At 36.4% G+C, this 18951-nt stretch overlaps 1 protein-coding gene across 1 annotated transcript in view; it reads right to left on the reverse strand.

Moving 5' to 3' along the window:
- The window catches only part of CFTR (CF transmembrane conductance regulator), a 193250-nt gene that overhangs the window by 63169 nt on the left and 111130 nt on the right, over positions 1 to 18951 (reverse strand). Inside the window, exons 16-18 of the mRNA XM_037836310.1 lie at positions 6164 to 6201; positions 5440 to 5690; positions 1458 to 1537 (exon numbers count right to left, since the gene is read on the reverse strand). Coding sequence (XP_037692238.1) covers positions 1458 to 1537; positions 5440 to 5690; positions 6164 to 6201 — 369 coding nt within the window. The remainder of the gene's footprint in view (positions 1 to 1457; positions 1538 to 5439; positions 5691 to 6163; positions 6202 to 18951) is intronic.

Consider the following 18951-nt stretch of genomic DNA (forward strand, 5'->3'; position numbering starts at 1 on the left):
TAATAAGATTTTTACTGTATTTAGATTGTCATATACCATGTTTGCTTAATGCAAGACCCTCTTATATTATAAATAAAATATGAAGTTAAAAGAGCCCGGCCTGATTATTTTTGAAGCAACTAATAAACCCAACAGCCTAGGTAGTTAGGTAGAAACTATTCATATGTGGCATAAGAGAAAGGACTTGAAAGCCATATTTAGACACAATAAATATTTAAAATTATCTCTCCCAGAGGATTTCTTAAATGAGCCTAAGATTCAGAAGATACTCAGTGGACCACAAATTTAGGGAAAAAAATTATCAAGGGACCACCATTCGTGAATGCTTTTGCAATCATGTCAAGATGCCCATGTTCCAGTCTGTACCTGACTTAATATTATATATGAGACAAGTAATTTACACTCCTAGAAAAAGAAACAAATTTCCAGTGTTAAAAGACAGGACACACTACTTGGAATGCATGAACTCAAAAGAATTCTGGCAGCTGTTGCTGAGTTATACCTCTAAACAGAGCAAACTGAAGGAAATCCAAAATACCAAAGTTCATTTGTAATAGCAGACATGTTTATGGCAATCATTTCAGACAAGGCAAACTGACAGTCTGGTTTAGTGTAGCTGCCAATGTCAGTTGTGTATACATGTGACTGTGCTATTCCTTATTTTGTTTAATAGGTTCTCTGAAGCACAGTATTAATATTTGCAGGTGGTAGAAGTCACTGCAGGGAGAATAACTCATCCCAAGATAACTCATCCCAAGATGATCACTTAGACAGTATATCACTTTCTGAAGCTTAACCCCAACCAGCTGGGAACCTGTGCTCAAACTCTCACTATGAGTCAGTCACCTCACCCCAGAGGCTTTCATCCTCTGAGCCAGGAAGTCCCAGAAGCCTCTTCAGATCTGTCTCCTAGATCTTGCCCTGAATTTTTCTTTCGTATCTCACCTGCTTGAAACGTAGCTGTCCATCAATAATGGTGCTTAATGGGAGGTAACTGGCTAGCCAATCTGTGCCAAAGCATTAATGGATGAGGCTGGTTTATAGTGTAGCCCATTCAGAGAATCACTCTTTTCATTTTAATAAGGGCCTTTTGAAGGTAGGTAGGCTGCCATTAAATAGTGATGCCAATGCCCAAAATGCCATGCTTTGTGGCTAGTAATTTGGGGAAAGACGATGTTTAGTCCCTCTCAAATCACACCCAAGTAGATAGTTATTACATGTAAATGTGGGATTGCCTTGGGTTTAGGTCATGTAAACAGTTCACACTTATTACTGAATTTACTAAATTTATGTCTATTTTCTAAGAGTTTTGTTATTCACAAAATTCTTACAATAAACAAGATTTCATTTCTCAATCAAATGAAAAATGAGCAAGAACTCATTTACTTCTTCTCATAATTATTTTTTTAAAAAGCAATATGACAAATGCAAAGACAGTAATAGTTATTTTTACAAACCTGGATGAAGTCGAATATGGTAAGAGGCAGAAGATCATCCAAAATTGCTATATCTTTGGAGAATCTATTAAGTATCACACCTATAATATAAAGGAAGGTATAAAGGAAGATAAATTGATCAAAAATCAGTATTTTTAAAAAGACATAGTGATATATTTAGTATTAAATTTGGATCATAGAAGAAACAGAACTCAAATAGAATTAGCATGTAATCAGATAAATAAGGACTTCAGAAACTTTAGTGTTGCACAAACACTAAAGTAAGTGTGTGTTCAAGTTACTATCTCCTATTGTTAAACCTTTATAAAAAGAGATTCCTATAAGATTCAGGAAAAATCCAATGTCTTTAATAAAGCCTTATTATAAATAATATCAGATATGAGCACTCATCTTATTACTTGTGGGGGATTGAATCATGCCCCCCACAAATGCATGCTCAGGTTCCAAACCCTGGTCCTGTGGGTGTGAACCCATTTGTAAATAGGACCTTTGAAGGTGCTATTAAGGTGGGCCCAAAATGAATGAGAGTGGGCCTTAATCCAATCAGGCTGAAGTCCTTAGAAGCACAGGAAATTGGATGCAGAAGAAGCCACAAGGGGCAGCAAGAAGCTAGAAGTCAATGGAACCCAAAAAAGAAAGGAGAAGATGCCACCATGTGCATTGCTATGTGACCAAGGATCACCAGCACCCAGCTCCAGAATGCTGCAGTCTTTGGGGAGAAAGCATCACCTTGCTGATGCCTCAATTTTGGACATCTCCTAGCCTCAAAACTATGAGCCAATAAATTTTCATTGTTTAAGCCAACCAACTGCATGGTGCTTGTTTAAGCAGCTGGGAAACTAAAACACTACTACAACCTCAAACTTGCAGTCCTGAATTTAATGATAATTTATTGAATATGCCGTCATCACTTTCCTTACATCTGTGTGCCATAACATGTAGTTCTCCCTCTCCTGTGACTTCCATCCCTTTTTGACATGCTGCTGCAGAATTGGTGGCTGCTCCATCTCCCTGCCTGCCCACTTCATGGGACTTTTTTGCCATGTTCTCTTTCTCTAACTTCTTCATTGGCAATCTAAGCTTCAACCTGTCTTGTAAATTCCAGACTCCCATTTATAAGTCTGATAATTTGTTCTTTTGATGATAAAAGTTATAAATATATGGCGTGTCAACTATGTGCCAGACACAATGCTAGGCACTGAGATTGCAGAGTTGAATGAGCCATGCTCCCTGCCATTAAGGAATTTATTGTGTAAGGGGCAGTTAAACATACAATTAGATAAAATGTAAAATAAAACTGTACAAACAAAGGGATAATCAATCTTAACTGAAGGATAAAGTCCAAAATACTTAGATTAATATTTAATGCCCTCCATCATTTGTCCTTAAACCACCTAGCCAGTGCAAGCTTCCTCAACCAAACTGGCCTATTCTTTAAATACACTCCACATTTTCCTCCCTCCCTATTTCTTCCACTTTCTTCTGCTTGAAAATCCTTTTCTCTCATTTGACTTATAAAAATCTCTATCTCCTTTCTGGCCCAACTTAAATGCCCCCTTCCAAGGAAACATCAGTGTTTGCACCAGCTGGAATTAATCTTTCCCTTCTCTGAACACACTTCATAAATTTAATATATCTTGTCAGCCTTTAACCTCTGTGTTAGAGTGATTATATATATGCCCTTTATCATAGTCACTTGTGTATATATCTTATCTCTTTTTCTAGATTGTAAGTTGCTAGAGGTCAACGGGTATGTCATACATTTCTTTTTGTATCACCCACAGCACCAGGCAAAAAGCTTTACATGTAGCAATTATTCAACATACATTATTGATCTGTCACTATCTCTTCTTAGCCTTTCATCCATAATATGTTCCTCAGCATATTTATTTAAAGATATTTGAATATCTTTGCTTAAATAAACCCAAAATAGGAAAAAAATTAGCCTGTGGTATTTATAAAGTGTTTAGAAATGAAACTTGTCTTTGGTGGAAACTATCATCCTGGAGTTTGTTATATTTCAAATAGTAGTATTCTGTCAAAATATGCATTAATGCTTTCATCCTCCATTCAGCACATTTTACTAAGCACCTACTACTATGTGTGTATGTGGCTTATGGTGTTCACTTAAAAAAGTGACAGGAATATCAGGCAAAGAGTCAGAGGAAATTAAGGTCAATGTAAATTGCATGAGGGCACACCTGGGAAAAAATGCAAGTACAATACAAGACAAGGGAGCATTGGTTGCTGCCAAGAATAGCAAAGACTATCTAGGTGACATAATAAGAATAATGAATCATGGTAAGTAATCGTGATGGCTTTTTAAAGAAAGTATAATAATTGCATACAGGAATTTGGGAACTAGGAGAGGACAGGAAAAGGGCAGATAGATGTTATAAGATAATTCAATTGGTATCGCAATTCTCAGCAATATGAACAAGTACAGGTCCAAAAACAGAGGTGTTTAAGAATCATCCCGCAAAGCAAGTTATAGCATTGTATAGTAAGACAAGTGGGAAAAATTAAATGGTGATTATTTAAATCTGAAACAGAGAAGGTTTAGAACCAACTGTAAGTAGAGTGTAACATAATGAAAGGCTCTGAAAAGTAAAGTGGTGGAATGGAAAGTACACCCCACAGGGCGTTCAGAAAGGAAGAATGATGGGGAACTAACATTTTGTATTGACTATGTCAATAAGCAAGCAGACTGCCCTGTTACATTCTCACAATCATCCTCTGGGACACTTATTCTTACCCCCTTTCATAGCCAAGGAAGCCAAGGCTCAGAAGAGTCATTTGTCCCTTGATGGCGGCTCATGTGGGGCCAAGCCCCCTTAAACAAAGCCCATGCTCTTTCCATTATATCTTATTGCCCATTTCTGACTCTGTTAGCAACACAGGCCAGTCCTCTAATTTGTCTGGTTTCAGTTTTTCCATAAAAAATGAAATAATTGATTCAAATTAATTTGAAAGTCCTTTTAGGTCAAAAACTTCTTAGCTCTAAAACAGAGGATGGTGATGAGTATATCCCACTGAGGGAAGGCTCTAGTGATACACAAGAGCTTCAGAATAAATATATGGAAGATCTTCCTAAGTACTAAACACTGAAATTTTTAAAATGATGTTTTTTTCTCTCTTGAGATTTTTAGACATAAATCACTCTAAACATCTCTATCTTTGAACTTCTTTTATGCATTATAATCAAATGATTCTGCATCTACCACCTGCCTCGTCTGTAAGTTCTTCAAGGGCAAAGACTGTGCCTATTCATCTTTACATAGCAGGCCCTGGCTCAGAGCCACACAAGTAAGTACTTGGTGGGCTGCTGAAGAATAAAACTTCGGGGAATCCTCGTTAACCTCAGACTTTAAAATGTGCATTTGTCTAAAGGGTACCTTTCAAAGTACCTTTTTGCCCTTAGTTTTCAAATCTCTGTTACCTTTACCCCACTATTCCTTCTTTCTGTGACTTTAAATATGAAAATAGTTTTTAAATACATCTGGGACCTCCCCCTCCACCCCTGTAAAAGGTTGAAACTAATTTATATGGTCCTTTTTGAACAGTTACATGAAAATGAATATTTTACCTAATCAAGAGACTTTGTCCATAGAAGAATTTTATATTTTCCTTGATCACTTCAAATCTCCCCCTTTCTTAAACAATGCTATGTATTGACAACATGATGCGTGTTGTAGGATTAGGTCAGATACCTGAACAGAGAAGAACAACTGACCTAGAAGAGCTTGTTTTTGCTGCCACACTCCCACCGACATCACATTCTAACAAACTAGCTACTCTCTTTAGCTGATGCAATAATATTTGGAGTAACAATAAAAGAGAACCCATGATACCTGAGAAAAGGAATTTCAAAAGGGGTGAATGCCACTGTGCAGAAACCAACACCACTGCTAGAAAAGCAACTAAACCAAAGGCCATATTGATGATGGATCAGCAGGGTCATTTTGTATACCTAGTCAAGTACCTGCTTTCAACGTGTTTAAGGTTGACATAGGTGCTTGAAGAACAGAATGCAACATTTTGTGGTGTAAAATTTTCGACACTGTGATTAGAGTATGGACCAGTGGTAAACCTCTGACGAGTCCCAGAGCAAGAAAACTGTCAGCTACTGCCACATAAATATAAAAAAAGTAATATGTGCTGGTGCTGGTGACAATCACTGCATAGCTGGCATTTGCACTCTCAGTACTATTCCCTTTGTCTTGAGGAGGTGTTCTGTAAAATAAAAGGAAAATTGTTTTTTTGGCAACCAAACTTGCCTATTGAACTTCCAATACATGTAAATGAAACCTAATTTGAGTCTAAAGAAACATGACACATATCATTAGCAGAGCTGGTGCCTTTAATCTCAAAAATTTACTATTGCAAGTAAATACATTTTTCTTACCATTTTCAATGATAAAACTGATCTTTATTAAGTTAAAATATTTAGAAAAATATTAAATGTGTAATGTTTCAAAAATTCTTACTGCATGTTATGGAAAACTGAACTCAACTAATTCTTTTAGAAATTGGCAAAAAGCTGCAGGAACTATACATGAAATTGCTCACAATTTTAACCAAAATAATTCTATTTTCCACTGTTGTGATAGCAAGAGAAAATGAAGCCCAGTGGATAAAACATTTAACAGGACAGAAATTATCAACAGAAACAAAACAAAATCCACAATAGGCCATGGAATACTCACTCATTAAGTATCCACAATACAACCAAAGAAGCAGCCACCTGGAACGGAACAATACACAATTGATTTTTTTCCAACATCTTTATTCCTTCCACATCCACTTCTAATTCCACCGTGACCAACATCAAAGTACACATAATTTCATTTTCCTTTGCTTTGCTTTCCTAGGTCCAGCAGCTACAATAATCATTCTTTTCACCATTATTTGTGGTAAGAACATGTTAAGTTAATGGAATTCAAATCTCACCAAAGTAAATACTTTGCCATTTCTCGCCTTCATTCAACAAAGACTTTTCATTGAACAAGGGAGCTAAGGTTACAGTTGCAAGCTACAAAGACTAATATTAGCCTGAGAAAGTTCATTCATGGTGACAAGAAAGATTTGACATGGAAATATGTGGTTGGGCATAAGGTATGGCTAAATTTTGCCAACAGTGGACTTATTAAAATAGTGATGCAACAAGGTGAGAACTTTACAGGCAGTTAGGTGATGAGTTGACTTAAACAACACCTTATATTGCTGCCAGAAAATTAATCTGGTTAGTTGCTATAAACACTTTCATTTGCCCATGTAATTCTTGTGAAGGACTAATACTTGTGAGACCAATTAATTATAGGAAAAGGTAAGATTAATATTTATGAAGGATCTAAGATGGCGGCATAGAGAGGAGTGGAAGCTAAGTAGTCCCCCTGGAACAACTGAAAAAACCCAGAAACAACTAGTAAATAATCTGGAATAACTGCAGGGGACCAAACATGATCATCCACTCATCATACACCAACCTGAATTGGGAAGAATACCTGAGATCACAGGATAAAATCTGTAAGTAAAAACTGCAGATCCAAATCGGGAGACCCCTCCCCCACAGCCCGAGCTACAAAGCCTTGTGGTGCCAGAGAGAAGCTCTCTCCCAGCAAGCGAATATAGCTCAGCTGAGCTCCAACTGGGGTTTTAATTAGCGAGTGTGAACTGCTCACTACAAGGTACGAATCCCCAACAAGTAGACAGAGGCTTTGGGTGACAACTGACCTTGGAGAGCCGGAGGGTCACCTTAGACTAGCTCTGTTCCTTTTTCAGCTCAGTGGAGAAAGCCTCAGCCATTTTCAGTTCCCAGTTCTGTGACCCAGACAAGGGTATAGCACAGGCACAGAGAGACCACTGAAATGCTAATGACCTTCCCCTAGGGGGTCTATCTTCTCTAAGAGGAAAGGGGTGGGGCTCTACTACCTGCCTTTCATTCAGAACTTGGGGTAAAAGAGCCACACCTCCTCACACCAGTCAAGAATTATAGGCTAACAGGCACCACCTGCTGGGCAGAAAAGCACAGTGACCGGAGGCATCAGAGGGTGTACCAATTCTCTAAGACACACCCTCAGGGAAACCAGATACTGAGTATTTCTTCCTTCTGGGACCTTAGCCCTTTCTCATCTGGGGAGGCCTGATTGGGGTAACCAAGGAAACCATGCCTAGACAACAGAAAACTACAACCTATACCAAGAAAAATGAGGTTATGGCCTGGTCAGGGGTACAAACTTGCACTTCAACTGTGATGCAGGAATTGAAACAACTAATAATAAGTCAATTCAAAAGGTTTAGGGAAGATATGGCAAAAGAGATGAAGCATACAATGAAAACACAGGACATACATAAGGCAGAAATTGAAAGTTCAAAAAACCAACTAGCAGAATCTATGGAAATGAAAGGCACAACACAAGAGATGAAAGACACACCAGAAACATACAACAACAGATCTCAAGAGGCAGAAGAAAACACTCAGGAACTGGAGAACAAGGCACCTGAAAGCCTACACACAAAAGAACAGATAGAGAAAAGAATGGAAGAATACAAGCAACGGCTCTGGGAACTTAAAGACAAAATGAAAAGCAAGAATTTACATGTCATTGGTGTGGAAATAATCAATGAAAATTTCCCATCTCTTATGAAAGACACAAAATTACGGATCCAAGAAGTGCAGCGTACCCCAAACAGAATAGATCTGAATAGGCCTACGCCAAGACACTTAATAATCAGATTATCAAACTTCAAAGATAAAGAGAGAATCCTGAAAGCAGCAAGAGAGAAACAATCTATCACATACAAAGGAAGCTTGATAAGACTATGTGTGGATTTCTCAATAGAAACCATGGAGGCAAGAAGGAAGTGGAGTGATATATTTAAGATACTGAAAGAGAAAAACCACCAACCAAGAATCCTATATCCGGCAAAACTATCCTTCAGATATGAGGGAGAGCTTAAAATATTCTCTGACAAACAGACGATGACTGAGTTTGTGAACAAGAAACCTGCTCTACAGGAAACACTAAAGGAAGCACTGCAGACAGAAAGGAAAAGACAGGAGTGAGAGGTTTGGAAAACAATTTTGGGAGATAGTAGCACAGCAATGTAAGTAAACTGAACAAGGAAGACTGTGAATATGGTTGAAAGAGGAAGGCTGGGACCATGTGGGACACCAGAATAAAAGACGAATGATAAAGACTGGGACTGTGTAACTCAGGGAAACCTAGGGTGCTCAATGATTGTAATAAAAGGCACAAATATGTTTTTACATGAGGTAGAACAAATGAATGTAAACATTGCAAGGTGTTAAAAATAGGGTGGGATTGGGGGGAAAATACAATCAATGCAAACTAGAGGCTAGAATTAACAGAAACATTGTATTATGCTTCCTTTAATGTAACAAAAGCAATATACCAAAGCTAAATGCATATGAGGGGTGGAGAATAGGGGAAGGGTATGGGACTTCTGGCATTGATGATGTTGTCTGACTCCTTATTCCACTTTAGGTTAATGCTATCTTTCCTTTTGTCACTTTCTAGCTATCAAGTTATTGTTTGTTTTTCTCTCTTTCTCTTGCCTTTTTCTTTTGCCTCTCTGCCTTCTTTGACTCTTCCTCCATCTTTGTGGAAGAAATGTCCTTATATAAAGAGTGGCCATGGTGCTCAATACATAAATACGTGACTATATGGGGAACCAACGATTGTTTACTTAGGATGGAATGTATAGGGTTTGAACAAAACCATCTTAAAAGAAATGGGTTGATGAAGAAACCTTGAGGGCACTATATTGAGTGAAATAAGACAGACATATAAAGGCAAATGATATGAACTAATTATAATATGTAAACTCATAGACATGAAATATAAGTTACCAGGATATAGAATGAGGCTAAAGAATGGGGAGCAGTTGCTTATTATGAGCAGAACGTTCAACTAGGGTGAACTTAAATATTTGGAAATGGACAGGGGTGATGGTAGCATGTAATGAGAATAACTAACAGTGCTAAAAGGTGTGTGAAGGTGGTGGAAAGGGTAAGCTCAGAGTCACACATTTCACCAGAAGGAAAGTTGGAGGTTAAAAGATGGGAAAGTATAAAACAGTGAATTTTGTGGTGGACAATGTCCATGATTAGCTATACAAATATTAGAAATCTCTCTCACAAAGTAGAAAAAAATGTATGTCACTATAACTAGAGGTTAATAATAGAGAGGCATATAGGGAAAAAATATATACCTATTGCAAACTATATACTACAGTTAGTAGTATTTTAACATTCTTTCATCAACAGTAACAAATGTACTACACCAAAACTATGAATCAATAATGGAGGGGAGGCATGGTTAGGGGTATGGGAGGATGTGAGTTTCCTTTTTTTTGTCTTTATTTCTTTTCTGGAGTAGTGAAAATTTCCAAAAATTGAAAAAAAAATAATTGTGTTGATGGATGCACAGCTGTATGGTGGTGCCGTGTGCAACTGATTGTACACTTTGGATCTTTGGATAGTTGTATGGTATCTGAACAATCTCAATTAAAAAAAAAAGACTAATACTTATGAAAATCAGTTAAATGTTTCAATAATGTAAAACTTCACAGTTTATGAGTGAAGATAAAGTGCATTCAGGTTAAAAGGTAATCGTTGGTATTAGAATTACTTTGGGCTTTCTAGCTGTGGAAACATTTGCCTAAAGGAAAATGTTCTTTAACATACCCCCAAAACAGCGACAAAAAGGTTTTTAAACCAACTGTGATTATTGTGGTCCTTTTGATATTAAAATTATCTGTACTCTGTTCTATTTCAAATTGACATTTCATTTGCTAAACCCTGTGTAGAAACAATTTTATGTTAATGCCATCACTAATGGTAATACCAGAAGTAACACTGAAACTACACAGTTAGCCCCAAAATAACTTTGCCAGAGACTTAAATACAAGAAAGCATAATCAAGCAATGATGACTAAAATCAATTTGGAATTGAACACAGAATAAAAATAAATAGTGGAAAAATTTGAATAGTGGAAAATATTTGAATTTAACTTTAATAATTAATAGTACCACCTGTAAGATTCATTGAGAATATTTAGCATTAGTTTAAAAATTACATTATAAAATCCTATACTTTAAAGAAGTGCATAACTTTTCACTAAATTCACATATCAGATGGGAGTATAATGATAAAATATCTAAAGACATCATTCTCACTTGCTTACTTTTCTTCATTATACACATAGCCTCTAGCCAACGTATTAATAAAAAGAAACTATCTTTAATTTCTTGAAATTCTTCTAGATTTTAAAAGACAAGAACCTAGAAATAATCTAATTATTTCAAAATTCTTTGTTCCACTACAACTGTCTTCATATTTCCTAAGACTGATCAAGTTACTTAAGATCCCGGATAAGGATATAGGTTCTGAGTCACTCTTTGGTTACTATATTCCCCCAATTAAAGGAGTGACAGTAGTGTTGGCTTTGCCAGCATTGTTTGGATGTGGTAAATCTCAGAAAGAAATATTTTATAATATTCACAATAACCAAAGTAGTCTTCCAAAGAACTGGTCTTGTCAGTTTAATATAAAGTTCTTTTCTGTTTTTATCCATATGGAGCCACCAATCCAAAGTGCTTTTATTGACTGGAACAAAAACATTTCTAAGAAATAATGACTTGAAAAAAATATCTGGGGCATATAGAAACAAGCAAGGAAGCAAGTTCTATCATTTCATTTCCCCAAAATGCTTCCAGGTTATGGAGTTCATGTAGCTTATGACAGAGTGGGAGACCTGGATGATTAATGGGTAAAGGTAAAGAGGTCACTATTTTCAGGGTTTTTTTTTTTTTTTCAGGGTTGTAAACATCATTCCATATCACTTAGATAACAGTAGGGACTGGATTAGTGCCATCCAAAAGAAATTTCTGCAATGATGGAAATGTTCTATAGCTGCACTGTCCAATATTGTTGCCTCTAGTCACATGTGGCCATTAAGCAGTTGAAATGGAGATAGAGGAACTGAATTTTAAATTTTCCTTTAGTAAATTAATTTGATTTAATTTATATAGCCACAAGTGGCTGGTGGCTACTGTATTGGACAGTACATGCAGGATTATAATCACTATTAGTTTTATAGGGATGTAGACAGAGTATATTTATTAAATATTCATGTTAGGTACCAGGAATCTGAGAGGAATCACACAGGAAATGTGATGGCTGAAGGCTGGTCATATTATGTAGTAAAACCTGAATAGTGTAGTTTCAAAAATAAGAAAAAACGTGATGTAGAACAGAACAAGAAGATATGCAAGACTTGTGAAGAACCCTATCATAACATATCCTGGCCAGATACAAGTCTGATATTCACAAATAAAGAAAATATGTGTGCAAGAGAAGAAAACCAGCAAGGGTAATATAATAAGGCCAGATATATGAAAGGTTCAAATTATGAATGTGAATGAACAAGGTATAATGATCTAACATTCCATCATAAAGAACTTTAGTAGTCTCCAAGAAGACCTGTAAATATTTGCAGGGGAATATCCTCTAGAGGCCTTTAAATATGACTTGAGGTTCTCCTCAGTCTGGATGTTGATCCTAGTTGATCCTAGTCCATTCCAGTTGCAACAGGTATCCCTGCCTTCCTTCTGTGTCCCCATCAAATCCATTTTCCATGTACTAGAATGATCTTTTTAAAACATAAGTAAGATCATATCAATATGCTGCCCAATGCCTTTCAAAAGTTTCCTATTGCTTTTAAATAAAATCCAACCTCTTTCCTACAGCCAATGGGACTGTGAGTCTGGTTTCTGCCTACTTTTCCATCTTCACCAATTTCTCCCCTCAATTGTCATGCTCCAATTATGCTGGCCTCCTTTCAGTTTCCATAGTTTCCCAAGGCCTTTGCATTCACCCCAAACTTTCCATGTCTCACTCTTTCTTATCTTTTAGGTGTCAGCTTAATGTCATCTCCTCAGACAGGCCTCCCGTCCATCCTCTTTTTCCTACCTCAGGATTCTTTTTCACAGTACACTATTTCCTTTTAGCACTTATTACATTCTGTAATTATTTTCATTAGATTGTGTTTATTGTTCTTCTTCACCCCCAGAGAAGAGCCATTTTTGTCCACTTTCCCATTATATACTCAGTGTCTAGCAAAGTATCTGGTAAGCATTCAATAAATCCTTCTTTAATAAATAAAGGAATAAACAAAGTAATTATTTAATAAATAAATAAAGAAAATTATCTATAGATTATATGGAAAACACATTTGAAAAAGCAGGTGACTTTATGTTAGTCAGGGTAAAGGTAAAGAACCAAAGAGATTATTTCTAATAGATTTTGTATATATATAAAATGCTAAGCTACCTCCCAAGTCACAAAATGAGCTGTGTGCTTAAATGACTACCTATTAGAACACTATCAATATTTTTCAGTTTTTACCAAAGGCACACAGCATCATAAACATTCTGTTTATGTCAAAAACATAAATTCATTATATACTCCAGCTGTATATCCTGTTTCGTTCTTCAGTGTATATACACAGCACATAGTATCATGAATGGCATATTGCAGGAACTCAATAAACACAAGCTGGATGAGTTAAACATGAGCTGAATGAGTTAAATATAAGTAAAAAGCCAAATGAATGACAGCCAGTAGCAGTAAAGTGATACCTGGACATTAATATACAGATTTCACTGCTTCACAAGTCAAAGCACGCCCTAAAACATAGACCCCAGGCTAAGTAAAGCTGCTGTAAAAGGATTACAATCCATCAATAGAAGCAATGGTATTATGGCAATATACTACAACTGTATTTTACTAATAAGGTACAGCTACTCAGGAGATCCTCAATAACAAACAAGAGGGACACAATAAAGGAAGAGGATTCAGCAGTTCTCTGACACATTTCTTACAAATCACAGAAGGAAAGCACTAAGCAGGATCGTTAGATAATCCAGTCAACTACAATATCCTCTGGTCCATAAAAGGATCCAGGAAACTGCCTCCCACTCTATTACTACCATTTCTTCTCTATCTAGTTAATGATGTGCTGCCAAGCAAGAGCACTAAAAAGAAGAACATTAACACAATTTGTATAGTCTGCATCCTTAGTGCTACTATCTAAGAAATTACAGGAGATACCACCCTAGAGTGGGACAAATGGTCCAAAAATACAAAGGTAGACTCCCTTTTCAAAAACACATTAATGATAAAAGTTAAAAGTTAATGAATTGAATAGAACTAATGTTTAACAAACGTGAACAAACTGAACAAAACAAAATGCTTAACAGCTTTGAAGAAATAAAAAAGGCTATTTCATATTACAAAAGGTAAGCATATTGAGCCTACCCTACAAAACATAAAATCTTAAATGAAATACGACCCTTATGAAAATTAAAAGTGAATAAATCACTTTCATCAAGGAAGAAATGAATCTCAACCTTTCTTTAGCCTGAGGCCTCAGACAGGATTAAAAGAGCTAAACTATCTCCCTGGATTAGTTCCTGAACCATGATGTGAAGGTAACAGTGAGATATTTCAATGGTAATGAAAAAGGGACACCAGTATTAAGAAAGGAGCTTAATCTAAAAGAAAATCTAGGTAATTTTGATTACGATAAGACAACAGGATTGTGAACATTAGTGAATGAATCACTTAGCCATGTAACTCTGTGCACATAATTTAAGCAACTATGATTTACCTACTTTAAGTAAGTTTTTGCTACTCAAAATTTTGAGAACCAGCTACTGGCAATCCTTACAGGATATTGGCCAAAAAGGTTCATCGTTTATTTCTGGTCATTACACTTGACAACAGAAGTATGTTATTAGTCATTTTGCAATTTTTTTCAATAATTGTGAGAGTTCAAATAATAATGGGTGGTTATGCAGCATTTACACACTCTGTTGTAATTTAGTTTCTTGCTCCAAGACAATTAATTAACTACACTAATAGTTTATACATATGTGCAGCAGCTCAATGCTCAATCATTAATTACACTTCATTTTTTTGCACTTCAAAGACACTGTGTTTTTTAATAATTGAAATTGTGGCAACTCTGCACTTAGCAAATCTATCGGTGCCATTTTTCCAAGGCATATGGTAGCTTCATTTTACTGTGTCACATTTTGGTAATTCTCATAATATTTCAAACTTTTTCATTATTATTATATTTGTTATGGTGATCTGGGATCAGTGATCTTTGATATTACTATTGAAATTGTTTTGGGGCATCACAAACTGCGACCATGTAAGACGGTGAACTTAAATCGATAAATGTTGTGTGTGTTCTGACTGCTTGCCCTGCTGGCCATTCCCCATCTCTCTTCCTGTCCTTGGGCCTCCCTATTCCCTGAGACACAACAACAATAGCCTCTAAATGTTCAAGTAAAAGGAAGAGTCATATATCTTTCACTTTAAATCAAAAGCTAGAAATGATTAAGCTTAGTGAGGAAGGCAGGTGAAAAACAATGATAGGCTGAAAGCTAGACCTTTTGTGCCAAATAGTTAGCCAAGTTGTGAATGTAAAGGAAAAGTTCTTGAAGGAAATTAACAGTGCTACTCCAGTGAACATACAAATGAGACAAAAGTGAAACAGCCTTATGGCTGATATGGAGAAAGTTTTAGTGTTCTGGATAGGTCAAACCAGCCATAACATTCCCTTAAGCTAGATATTAATCAGGAGCAAGGCCCTAACTTTCTTCAATTCTATGAAGACTGAAAGAGGTGATGAAGGTGCAGAAGAAAAGTTTGCAGCTAGCAGAGATTGATTCATGACGTTTAAGGAAAGAAGCCATAAAAGCACAAAGTGAAGCGGAAAGTGGTGATGTAGAAGTTGCAACTAGTTATTCAGAAGATCTAGGTAAGATAAACGATGCAGGTGGCTACACTAAACCCCAGATTTTCAATATTGTTGAAACAGCCTTCTACTGGAAGAAGATGCCATATAAGATTTTCACAGCTAGAGGGGAGAAGTCAATGACAGGCTTCAAAACGTCAAAGGACAGCTAACTCTCTTGTTAGGGGCTAATGCTGCTGATGACTTGAAGTTGAAGCCAATGCTCACTGACAATTCCAACCATCCTAACGCCCTTAAGAATTGTGCTAAATCTTCTCTGCCAGTGCTTTATAAATGAAACAACAAAGTCTGGGTGGCAGCACATCAGTTTGCAACATGGTTTACTGAATATTTTACACCCACTGTTGAGACATATTACTCAGAATAAAAGATTCCTTTCAAATATTACTGCTCATTGACAATGCACCTGGTCACCCAAGAGTTCTGATGGAGATGTAAAACAAGATGCAGGTTATTTTCACACCTGCTAACAGAATATCTATTCTGCAGATCAGGGATCAAGGGGGCATTTTGATTTTCAAGTCTTATTATTTAAGAAATACATTTTGTAAGGCTATAGCTATCATACATAATGATTCCTCTGATGGATCTGAGAAAGTAAAGTGAAAGTCTTCTGGAAAGGATTCACCATTCTAGATGCCATTAAGAACATTTATGATTCATGGGAGGAGGTCAAAATATCAACATTAACAGGAGTTTGGAAGAAGTTGATTCAAAATCTCATAGATAAATTTGAGGGGTTCATGACTTCAGTGGAGGGAGTAACTGCAGATGTGGTGGAAATAAGAGAATTAGAATTCGAAGTGGAGCCTGATTATATGACTGAATTGCTGCAATCTCATAATAAAACTTCAACAGATTAGGAGTTGCTTCTAATGGATGAGCAAAGAGAGTGGTTTCTTGAGATGGAACATACTCCTGGTGAAGATGCTATTAACATCATTGAAATGGCAACAAAGGATTTAGAATATTACATAAACTTAGTTGATAAAGCTGTGGCAGGGTTTGAGAGGACAGACTCCAATTTTGAAAGAAGTTCTATGGTGGGTAAATTGCTATCAAACAGCATCACATGCTGCAGAGAAATTTTTTGTGAGAGGATGTGTCAACTGATGTGGCCAACTTCATTGTTGTCTTTTTTAAAGAAATTGCCACAGCCACCCCAACCTTCAGCAACCACCACTCTGTTCAGTTAGCAGTCATCAACAACAAAGCAAGACCCTCCACCAGCAAAAAGATTATGACTCGCTGAAGGCTCAGATGATGGTTAGCATTTTTTAGCAATAAAGTATTTTTTAATGAAAGTATGTACATTTCTTAGATATAATGTTATTGAACACTTAATAGACTATAGTGTAGTGTAAACGTCACTTTTATATGCACTGGAAAAGCAAAAAAAAAATTGTGTGACTCGCTTTATTGCGATACTCACTTTATTGCAGTGGTCTGGAACCAAACCCACAATATTGCCGAGATGTGGCTGTAATTAATTATATATCATTTTGAAAGGTGCATAAGGTCAACTTCATGGAGATGCATGGAACAAGGGTCATGAAAATTAACATAAATCACCACCACATTCAGATATGACTACTCTTTCTTACAAAACTCTATAAGTTGAAGGCAATTAGGTAACAGGAACTTGCAATGCTGAGGTTCAAATCATTAATAATTATAAAGGGCAAGTATGAGGTTAAGTGTGGTACAGGGACAGGTTTCATTCACATTTATGTCAGTCATTTGTCTTGACTTGTAGAGATTAATATGGTAAATTTCAAATACATTTTGATAGAATATTTACCAGTCATGAAAGTATCGAATTGCTTAACCTCAAATTTTTCGTTAAGGTGTAAAAGGAATTATTGAAACTTTCATTATATTGCTATCATAGACTTGCTCACCTCAGTATACGGAGATTTATAACAATGACATGATATTAAGTATATTAATAATAACAGCAGATAGCATTGCTCATATATGTTTACTAGGTGCCAAACCCTACCTTTATATTCATGATGCCCCTTAACCCACAATATGTCCTATGACACTGGTACTGTTACGATTTCCATTTTATAGATGAGGAAATTGAGACTCAAGAGGTCAAATAGCTTTCTAAGTTTCATAGTGCTAATAAGACATGGTTATACCTGTTCAGTCTGATTCCAGAGCCAACACTATACTATACTGCATCTCACACCAAGCCTCCATTTGGCTTATTAATTTAAAACAGGAGGACAAAAGAAGAGATATCACAAAACAAAGATGAAATGGAAACCTATGGCTGACAGGCAAAGTAGTATGTACAACTTTTTGGTACATAGTCTTAGATATTTAACACTATGTTACTCGTTCAGAGAAGAGTAATGATACATTATGCAGCCTCCTTAATTGAAGTTAGAAAGAGCCTAACAATATGAAAATGTGTAGGTACAAGTTTAGGTTTCAGTGATTTATACATTGATACACTATTAGCATTTTGCCTCCCTATGAAAATTTGGTATTACCTGTATATCTTTGACTCTTTCAAACCTGCCCAGGTATGATGAGCCTTCATATTTCAAATTTGTGAAAAGGAGATGATTTTGAAATGTTATTGTTTTTAAATGGAGGCAGGCAGATGACTTGGAAAGGTGACTTATTCAACATGAAATGTGAATGTGAAACAAAATGGTGTCATGTCTGTGGGATTGTTGGACCCTGGGTGCTGGGGAAGTCACAGACGCATGCTCAGCGGTCATCTCCCAGCCTTCACCTACACACCCCCCCTCCTCCCTCCTTTTCTGTTGTAGGGCCCCTTCCCCCTGGTTTGTAGAACTACCCAACACACAAACAGTCCCTCCTCTCCAACATGATGTGGACCATGCAGAGCTGCCACCCACCAAACCTGACTTGAGCAATTGGCCTCCCAAAGAGACCTTCTATGATGGGATCTCTTCCCCTGTTATTCTGGACCCTTTGTGCTGTGTAAGTAAGACAGTGGCCATTTGAGGAAATTTTTTTTGTGTCTGAGCCTCTGTTCCCACAAAACACACTGTAGGAACTCACTCCATACTGTGCAAATGCACGTGTGTGTGTGTGTGTGTGTGTGAGTGAGAGAGAGAGAGAGAGAGACAAAGAGACAGAGAAACAGAGAGAGAGCAGTGTGCTCTGAAATCCTTCATGATGATAAAGAAAATAAAATATATATGTCCTTAGTTGGAAAGTATAAATTTAAATGAATTATTGCTTATCCAACTCTGAAGAGCAAATTATGAACCAAATATGAAAAATTAACTTGGATTCAGAATTCAGATCTGTCAAGAAGCTTCAAACAAATTCAAGTTTAACTTTTTCTAATTTGCCACCAAGGTGTCAAGCAAGAAAGCCACCACAAAAGGCCATATCAGAGGATTTTTAATAGTGAAAAATAAATGAATAAATTATAATAACTAAGAATATTGAAAAAGTAGTCAAATTGTTAAATATTATACTACCATGGTGAGTACTAGTGCTCCAGCCTAAAGGAAAACCAGAGAATCTCCCCCTGACAATGTGAAATAAATTAGAGAATAGTAAATTTTAGTTATTTATTCATGCATGAAAGCACTCATTTTCATTCTACAAACATTTATTGAGAGATTATTTAGCTCAAGACGCTTTG

The sequence above is a fragment of the Choloepus didactylus genome, chromosome 5, assembly GCF_015220235.1.
Source record: "Choloepus didactylus isolate mChoDid1 chromosome 5, mChoDid1.pri, whole genome shotgun sequence".
In the NCBI taxonomy this organism is placed as follows: Eukaryota; Metazoa; Chordata; class Mammalia; order Pilosa; family Megalonychidae; genus Choloepus; species Choloepus didactylus.